We start from the raw sequence: 9,426 nt of genomic DNA, 5'->3' as shown, positions 1-9,426 counted from the left end.
TACAATGCGCAAATTGGGGCTGCAGGAAAATGTACACAGAACAACAAACCAATGAGTCTTAAGTACTGCAACATGGTATTATGGCCAAGTTTGTCACTCGGGTCCTACAACTCCCGTCTGCTAAATAAGGAACCCCTTTACTGGAGCAAGGTTCCTCAATTAGTGGAAGGAGGTCATAGGATCCGGCCCAATGAAGTTTCGGTTGTAAAAAAATATATGTCATTCCTTCTCAAGAACAGCGATGCTGGCCGGTTAAGAAATAGTTTAAGCCTAATTCATTCTAATCCATTATGAAGTCATGACTTTATCTGCTCCAAAATGTATCTATATATCTATATCTACAAACTCTTTGCAGGGGTGAGTGTGTGTAGGTGTGCATGGGCGCATGCATGCACAGACACACACACAGAGGACTTCTGTTCCAGATGCTAAATGGAAGGCTTTGATCTTCTCTTCCCCACCACGAGCCTTCCTCTTAAACAATCATGAACTGACACACGTATGGCAACTTATCTCGGCACCTCTTGTCAAACCACTTGCCAATGGCAACCCCTGATAAGGCAGCACAGTTTTCCAGCTTCCCACCATCGGGCTGGGTGGTGATCTCCGTTTCCCAGTTCTTGTAGGCAATGCTGTTGCCTGTCATGTCCACCCAACTTCCTTCAACGGCCATGTCATTAACACCTAGCCAGATGTCCACTTCAGACCCAACGCTCTTCCTCATGTACTCATAGAGAGCATCGTTTTCATCTCCGGTCTGGGGGGTACTGAGGGTGCCACCTTGAGAAATGCAGTCTTCACTGGCTTCGTGGTAGGTCTTTGCGTTGGGAAAAAGCAGGAAACACTTGAGATTGATCTTGGTGCCTTTCAGACAAACTGACAAGGGGGAGAAAGGACAAAAGTAGTCATTAGAAAAAAGAGGATATTATGTTTAGACAGTGCTGAGAAGCAAGGTTTTAATTTAAGGTGTTTTTCATTCTTCTGTGCTGAGCGAGGATGAAGCAAGACAGCTATGGGATAGAACCATTACGATCTACACCTTGCAAGTTATTCCTTTTTTGTTTTAATCTTGGTTTTAATTTACTTATTTGATTTTTAACTGTTCTCATCCTCCCCTGTGGATATTTCGTTACACTGTTGTGAAGATGTGAAGTGGTTCCTGATTGTATTCTGCAGCGTCACTTAAAGAGACATATGCTAAAGCATAATAAGTCAGTGGAAGTTGAACTAGTGATTTAGAGCACCATGAAACTGTCAAACTATCATTAGAAAAAAAGTGCGATTGGACACTGAGGATCTAGCAGTCAATATCCAATTTATTCTATCTTGTTTGATTCTAGATATCCAACCAATACGGGTCCTGTGAAATGTACCTACTAGGAACCACTTCCTTCCCATTTCCATTAGACTATCCAAACCATGTTCAAGTCATATAGATTCATTTCACAATACACAAATTAAACCCATGGATTTTGAAGGGTGTAACTCTGCTTAGGATACCAGTCTAAGAGAAGCAATGGCAAAGAAGCCAAGCATGCATTTCAGATTTGCAGCATGCAACTTTCCTTAGTTGCTGCAAAGAGCTGGGTGCCTTGTCCTAAAGACAGTGCATCAACTGCAGGAAACAAGACAATCTTAATATTTTTGCTTGCAATATACATTTTGTCCCATACCAGCCTTCTATTACACTAATGAGAGACATAGGAACTTCTTGGACAGTGCCTGTGAAGATTGACAATACAACTTCTTCTACTCATGTAATTGTTAGTGGTAGAATGATCTCCCACTGTACTATAAAAAACTGGCGAGCAATTTTGCTCACTTTCTGGCAGTAATGTCCCTGCGAATTCATTGGAATGTTCTTCCTCCTCTTTAATTTTTTTATGGTGTGCAGTTCCCCTCTCCATCAAAGCAGTACACATAAAAAGAACCCCCTATCATCAAGCTATAACCTCCGGTGCCCTGAGGGACTTAGAGGAAAAGAGTGTGGTTTGGTTGTCCTTTGTAGAATTGTGTGGCTAAGCCCTCCATATTTCTGTCCAGGTCAGTGTTTCTCTGTAGGGTTGCCTACCTCCAGGAACTAGCTGGCGATCTCCTGCTATTACAACTGATCTCCAGCTGATAGAGATCAGTTCACCTGGAGAAAATGGCCCCTTTGGCAATTGGACTCTATGGCACTGAAGTCCCTCCCCAAACCCCACTCTCCTCAGGCTCCACCCCAAAAACCTCCCACCGGTAGTGAAGAGGGACCTGGCAACCCTATCTATCTGTACTTCATTTTATTCTTACAACTACCATGCTATCAGTGCCGGATTTACGTATAAGCTAAACAAGCTATAGCTTAGGGCCCCACTCTCTTGGGCCCCCCCCCCAAAAAATTTAAAGGAAAAAAAAACTGGATGTACATTTCCAAAATATAACATAAAAAACAAATAATATAAAACCTACCTACATACAGGGAAAAAAACCTGGATGTACATTTCCAAAATATAAGATAAAAAACAAATAAAATAAAACCTACATACATACAATTTGTGTTGTGTAGGCTCCTATGATGTACAGTAAGTAATGGGCCCCGCCTGCTAGCCTGCTCCCTAAAATATCACTGGTTTGCTCATTTCTATATATAAGGTGCCTACATTTTAAGTTAGAGCTTAATATTTCACTATTAATATACTTCTTCTTAATTTTATTTCAGTTCAACAATTACATATTTTGTTATGTGCAAATGGCTTTAGATACCTATTAGGTATCTTTGTTGACAAAGGACAGCTGGACATATAAAGGGCCCCATTACCTTCAATAGCTTAGGGCCTCATCAAACCTAAATCCGGCCCTGCATGCTATGGATTAGGCTGAGAAGTAGTGACTTGCCCAGGGATTTGTGGCTGACAATAGGTCTGAACTAATTCAGTTGACAGGCAGTATATTTATTATAGCTGAACTGGATAATTCCTGAAAGGATCAGCCATTGTATGTCACATGACATTGGGCTGACCTGTTGAAGGCCACAACGTGGGCATCATAACAGAATGGGCCTTTGAACTTGAGTTCCGCCATGCCTAAGGGGGGAAGCTAGATGTTACCTTCCTGGAGGTTCTCCAGACCCAACTCGCTCTCACCCCAGCCACACAAAGCTGTGGGGAATGTCTTGGGACATGCAGCGTGGTGGGAGGAGGAGCTCCAACCTCTCCCCCACCAATGGCTAGGGTTACCAACTGTGTGGTTATGGCGGGTAATTCACCACCCATTGCTTCTGTTGCCGCCCCCCCCCCCGACTCCCAGCTGGTCCACGGGCAGAAGCAGGTGGGAGAAGAGAGAGGGAGAGATCACTCATGCATGACGTCACTTATGGTTTGTGGAAGTGCCAGTGTGAGGCTTTTCCTGTCTCCCTCCTGTTCTTATCTCTCCATGCAGCCTGTTTCGTCCTCCCCCCCTTGCCCTACCATCGCTCAGCTGTTTGCCGGCAGTGCAGGCTTTCTCTCTTGCTCCGCAGCATCTCCACGGCTTCCCTCACCGTCCCGGCTTTGAGGGTCTCTTCTGTGACTCTGTCTGGCACCCCCACAGTTTCCCAGGCAGCTCCCCCTACCCAGGAAGCTGGGGGGGGGGACGCTCTAGCACTCGTGAGAATTCCCCCCTAATTTTTCCTAATTTAAAACTAGCAACATAATAAACCTCCAAATGACTCCGTCCCCCAGAATTCGCTTGGCTCTATGCAGAGCAAACATCCCAGTTACCATCTTTGCCACACATTTCTGTTCTCTTGCCAAAAGCTGGGCCAATTCTGAGGTCCGAACATTAAGGCGGGTACCTGTCTGAAGTGCTTGTTTTTCTTTGAGAAGAGCCACCTCCTGGGAGATGTTGCCTAGCTGCTCCTTCAGCTCTTCGATCATTTTGAGGCTGACCACATCTGTTGCGGAAACAAAGTGATAAATGAGAGCTACTTTGTGAAGGCAATCAAAATTATGAGTGGCATCAGAACCTCCTCCCCTCTTGGTGATTCAGCACTAACCAAAAAGGGTCTTTTATGCATGGCTGTTTCACTCACTATCACCCCTCTGAAGACTTCAGGTCTTTGTGTTGATTATGCATGATGTTTCTGACCATCAGAGGTTGCCTCGCTCTCCCCCTGCAATTCCCTGCGTTTTGCCTGCGTTTTCATGCATAAAAGACCAAGGAAACCTGCAGGTTCCGTGTTCATTACATAGGATAAGAAGGTTGATCTCTGCATCATGAAAAGCCTCACCTGCTGTTTGGTTCACATAATCTCTTTAAAGGCCAGTTGAAAAACTGGTAATCCCAATTTCAATTTTTGTTCACTCTCTCCAGTCTCTTCCCTGCTCCTTGTCCCTTTGCACAAGTTTTTATGTTCTATCATCACCTCTCTAATTAGATTCAGGAACACTATATTATGCATTGCTCTTGCACAATTATATAATTTGAATACTACTTCATACTGCATAGGACCCAAGGACCTCAGGTACTCTTCCTGCAATGTTATCGCTTAAATCGTGTTACACTAGAATTGCCAACCTCCAGGTACTTAATATGTAAGATTAACCATCATAAGCACTTTTTATACAAATGTTAGAAAGCTGTTATATACTTATACAGGAAAATATATGCACAGATGTTAGCAAGCTGTTATGTTCTTTATACAGGAAAATATATACACAGATATATCATTGTACTTATAATGTCCCTTATTGAATTCTAACTGTGTATAAACCAAACTTGTCAAAATATTCCAAATGGTAATTCCGTTGTGGGTGCATGGATCCTGCGCACCGCACCAAAATTGCACTTGCTTCTGAGTCAGCTGGTTAGATTAGTCCAATCAGAACATCACTCCTTCCAAGCTTGTATTATGCAGCTCCGTGCCTTCAATGTTGTAATACTGTTACAAAATTGACTCAGGCTAATGCCTTGATGCCCAAAATCTGGGCTAGCACCCCAATAATGGAAAATGACAAGATTCCGGCTATATCTTGTTTCGTAGGCTTCCTCAGAATATTAATTTCATATATCCGGCTGCAGTGGACTAGGAGTCACATTCCAGGAGCTGCAAGACTGCAGCCCTACACATTTGTGCTGCTGTCAGCAAGTGTATAATTAGCTCTGTCTATGTAATTAACAATATCTTTCAGATCACATTAGGAGTGACCTTAGGTATAGGGCTGCCAACCTCCAGGTGGCACCTGGAGATCTCCCACTGTTACAGTTGATCTCCCCTGAAGAAAATGGCTACTTTGGAGGGTAGACTCTATGGCATTATACCCTGCTGAGGTCCAACCCCCTCCCTAAACCCCTCCCTCCCCAAGATCTACCCCCAAATCTCCAGATATTTCTCATCCCAGACCTAGGATCAGAAGATATTGAATAGCAAGGTATTTACCTAAACTAACTGCAGCCTAAAATATATGAAAATCAAGGCATAAGATCTGCATGTTCACAGAGACACCTCCAACCTCAAGGGCAAAGAAACCATTATAAGCTATTCCTATTATATATTTTCCCCTTAAATGAGCAGATATTAATGTAAAAAGTACATTATTTTGTGTTATTTTCATCCCACTGATGCTCAGTCAAATGACCTCCAAGCCACCTTCCAATAAAAACACATCCAATTAAAATAACTTGCTAACAGTCTAAAATCAAATAATACATTGTAAGAGTGGGTTGGATTCTGTGAGGCCATTCAACCAGCACTACAACACTTCTCCAGGTGTTTTCCAACCTGGAGCTGGCAACCCGAGACAAAACAGAGTTGACAGTCCATCTCCCCTGAAGATGCAAAATAAACAATCAAATCAACCAATAACTAGAATAAACAGAATAGCCTTTTGACTAAAGCTATCACATTTTTATCACCTCTTTCCTTCTAGGAACTCAGGGTTCTTCCCCATTTCCTAGTTTAGCCTCACAACAACTTTGTAAAACAGGCTGAGAGAATGTGAGTCTGGCTCTATGAGTTGGATCCAGCTAGATTTTTTGTTCAATCTCACCACATCCTTCCTTACTTCAGCCCCTGTTCTACATGGCTTTTGTCCATGACACCCAGCACGGCATTTGTGGGTGGTTAAGGGAAGCCCCTCCGCTGGCCAGACCAACCCAATGTCTCCTAGTGAGCTTCAGTGCTCAGATAGGATCTCCCCAGTCTTCATCTAACCACTATACCATACCTGCTCTATAAGCACCTGGCAAACAGAATTCAGACACCACCCTCAAAGGCCAAATCTAGTCCCCATCCATTGTCAAAATTGTAAGGTTTAGATCCTCATGCCATGTTTAACTTGAATCCAGAAGGAGATTCATCAACAGATCCAGCAACACTACGTAGTTTTGCTATTAAACTGGTAGAGCTGATACTCCATATACCATATACTGATACTTCAGGGTCTTGACTCTTAGTCTGTTATATTTATTAAGTGAAGTGGATAAAATAATATGCCTAATTGGAACATATTCCTCCAACTACCTACTTGTATATTTCCTTAACATTGCCTATAGAGTCAGTGGGCGAAAATGCAGGGTCACTTTAGCCTCCTTTATTCCGTTTCAACCAGGATTCAGCCAGGATTGAACGCATGTGTTTTTGCCGAACGTGCGTTCGATCCTGGCTGAATCCTGGCTGAAACAGGGAATAAAGGAGTCTAAAGAGACCGTGCGTTTTCGCCCAGTGCGTCATGTAGTGGTTTGAGTAGTAAACTAGGATTTGGGAAACTTCAGCTATGAAGCTTACTAGGCCACACTTTCTCTCTCTACTTAAGCTTCCTCAGAGGGTTGTTGTGAGGATCAATGTACTGCTGTTAAGAGGAATTCTCTTGATTCCTCTTTACCCAATTTCTCCCTGAAATCTAACAATCCATTTCCTTTCCTATTTTTAAGGAATTTGGAGTCTGTTTCAAATCAATTCCATTTTGATCAAAAGAGAAATTCAAAGAGAGGAAGGTCTGGAAGGGAGGTTCTACAAAATTTCAGAATTTTATTCTGCAGCTGCTTAGAGGTAGGCAGTGCCTTTCCAAACCCTCCCGCCCTTCATGTTAGAAAACCCTAGTGTGTAACATTAAAAAAAAAACTTGAAAAGCTGAAGTTATAAAAGGATGCATAGAGGTGTAACTGAAAACCACAAAGAGAAATTCTTCTTCCAAAAGAAAAAATGAGAAGTGAATAGCTATATCTAAAAAAGTGCACTTCAGAAAAAGACATTCCACTCTCCATAAAAATGCTAATAAAATGCAAGAGGGAAACATATTGTGCTCTGAGCTCTTTAGAGGAAGGGCTGGATAAAAATGTATAGCTATCAGCTCTATATTGAGATGCACTGTTAGCTAAACCTGCCCCATAAAAAATTCCCCAGTATGGTTTTCCGTCACATATCTATCTGATGAAGTGGGCTGTGACCCATCGAAACTCATATGTCTGTAAGGTACCACTAGCTTTTTGTTTAGTTTTGATGTCAAAAGGTCAGGTTGGCTTCACCAATAGCTGAGCTAGCCAGCGTTTTGTAGTGGTTAGGAGCGGTGGACTATCGGGTGAACCGGGTTGGTCTCCCCACTCCTACACATGAAACTAGCCAGGTGACCTTGGGCTAGTCACAGTTCTCACTGAACTCTCTGAGCCTCACCTACCTCTCAAGGTGTCTGTTGTGGGGAGAGGAAGGGAAGGAGATTGTAAGCCGGTTTGATTCTCCTTAAAAGGTAGAGAAAGTTGGTTATAAAAACCAACTCTTCTTCTTCTTCTATCAGGACTTCAGTCCTTCCTTGCAACCATATTAACCTTCCTAAAGTAGATTCTTGCTTTCTCACTTTTTCTGGGTCAGCTTATTTGCTCAGACACTCCTCCATCACACCAGGATTCAGCTCCTGCTGAGAGGCCACCTCCCTCCACCTGCCAGCAGACATCTGAGGCCATCAGAGGGAAGGCAGGACATCATGTGGTACTCCTCCCCAATGCTGGAACCCCCTGCCCCTCTGAGAACCCCCTTCTCAGTGCCTGTCTTATAGTTAAGTTTATTCATCATGTGTGGTTTTGATTCATGGAAGCTGCTTTGGGAAGCCAGGTTTTTGGCGGAAAAGCAGTCGAAAAGATAAGACAGAAGAAGAAGAGTTGGTTTTTATATTCCGACTTTCTCTACCACTTAAGGAAGAATCAAACCGGCCTACAATCACCTTCCCCTCCCCTGTGAGGTAGGTGGGACTGAGAGAGTGTGACTAACCCAAGGTCACTCAGCTGGCTTCATGTGTGGGAGTGGGGAAACAAATCCAGTTCACCAGATTAGCCTTCCCTGCTCGTGTGGAGGGAGTGGGGAATCAAACCCCAAAATCAAAAGAGTTTCCGTCTAGACATTAGGAAGAATGTTCTAACAGTTAGAGCAGTTCCTCAGTGGAACAGGCTTCCTCGGGAGGTGGTAAGCTCTCCTTCCCTGGAGGTTTTTAAGAAGAGGTTAGATGGCCATCTGTCAGCAATGCTGATTCTGTGACCTTAGGCAGATGATGAGAGGGAGGGCATCTTGGCCATCTTCTGGTCACTAGGGGTGTGGAGGGGGGAGGTAGTTGTGAATTTCCTGCATTGTGCAGGGGGTTGGATTTGATGGCCCTGGTGGTCCCTTCCAACTCTATGATTCTAAACCCGGTTCTCCAAATCAGAGTCCACTGCTCCAAACCACCGCTCCTAACCACTACACCATGACAGCCATTTCAGCAGCGATCAAACCATGCTGCACCAAGGATGGAATGAGATTCCCATAGAGCTCCCCTTCAGACATGGATTTCAGGAGGGGAAGAAAAAACGATTAATGCTTTCAGAACGTCCATTTCTTTACAACACACACACACACATCATCAACTTACAATTATTGTTCTTAGGGAATGGTTTGAGTCAAATGGGTCTATTCATTTTCAAGCTGTAGGAAAAGCTAGGTATGTTGAGTTTTATTTTTTATAACAGCATGTTCAAGTTAAGAATATGTAAATTCTCAACGGATGTACATCTCATAAAGCAGGATTTATAAAAGAACGGGTTTGTCACCACCAGACAGAGACTGCAAGATCGGCTCTCTGGGGTCTCTTACCTTTCTTATTCTCTGGCTTCTTCTTGAATTTGATGTTCTGCTGGGTTGTTATCTGGGCCACACTGAAAAGGCACACGATCAGGCAGGCTGCTCGCAATGCCATTCTGCTGCTGCCGCCGCACTCAAACCGAGCGGAACAAAAGTCGATTTGGTCTGCCTTGAGCCAGCCTTCTGAACATGGGCTTTAACCAAAAATGTCTGGCCACGAAACCAACCCAGATACTTCCCTTGCATTCCTGTGACTGGAGGTTATTTTACAGATTGCTGGAGGAGATCCAGGATCCTGAGGGCTTAGAGGAACATTGAATCTCTTCCTATAAACAGTGTGTGTGTGTGTGGGGGGGGAGAGGCAC

The 9,426-nt window shown here is 43.6% G+C and overlaps 1 protein-coding gene across 1 annotated transcript; it reads right to left on the bottom strand.

The window, feature by feature from the left end:
- Window positions 1–404: 404 nt before the first annotated feature.
- On the bottom strand, window positions 405–9,180 carry CLEC3B (C-type lectin domain family 3 member B). Its single transcript, XM_056857703.1, has 3 exons — window positions 9,074–9,180; window positions 3,812–3,910; window positions 405–876 (listed from the first exon to the last, which is right to left on the bottom strand). Exons 1-3 carry the CDS (start codon window positions 9,174–9,176, stop codon window positions 476–478), a joined length of 603 nt encoding a protein of 200 aa, XP_056713681.1. The 5' UTR covers window positions 9,177–9,180; the 3' UTR covers window positions 405–475.
- Between the last annotated feature and the right edge of the window lie 246 nt (window positions 9,181–9,426).

Source organism: Euleptes europaea, chromosome 11, assembly GCF_029931775.1.
Source record: "Euleptes europaea isolate rEulEur1 chromosome 11, rEulEur1.hap1, whole genome shotgun sequence".
Lineage (NCBI taxonomy): Eukaryota > Metazoa > Chordata > Lepidosauria > Squamata > Sphaerodactylidae > Euleptes > Euleptes europaea.
Note: the sequence above shows the minus strand (reverse complement) of the source record. Positions and strands in the feature narration are given on the sequence as shown.

Coding starts and splice junctions, on each gene's coding strand:
- CLEC3B (XM_056857703.1), bottom strand. CDS start 9,176: ATGGCATTGCGAGCAGCCTGCCTGATCGTGTGCCTTTTCAGTGTGGCC. Junction 3,911..9,073: donor GAAGCCAGAGAATAAGAAAG/GTAAGAGACCCC, acceptor TTTCCGCAACAG/ATGTGGTCAGCCTCAAAATG. Junction 877..3,811: donor AAAACAAGCACTTCAGACAG/GTACCCGCCTTA, acceptor CCCCCTTGTCAG/TTTGTCTGAAAGGCACCAAG.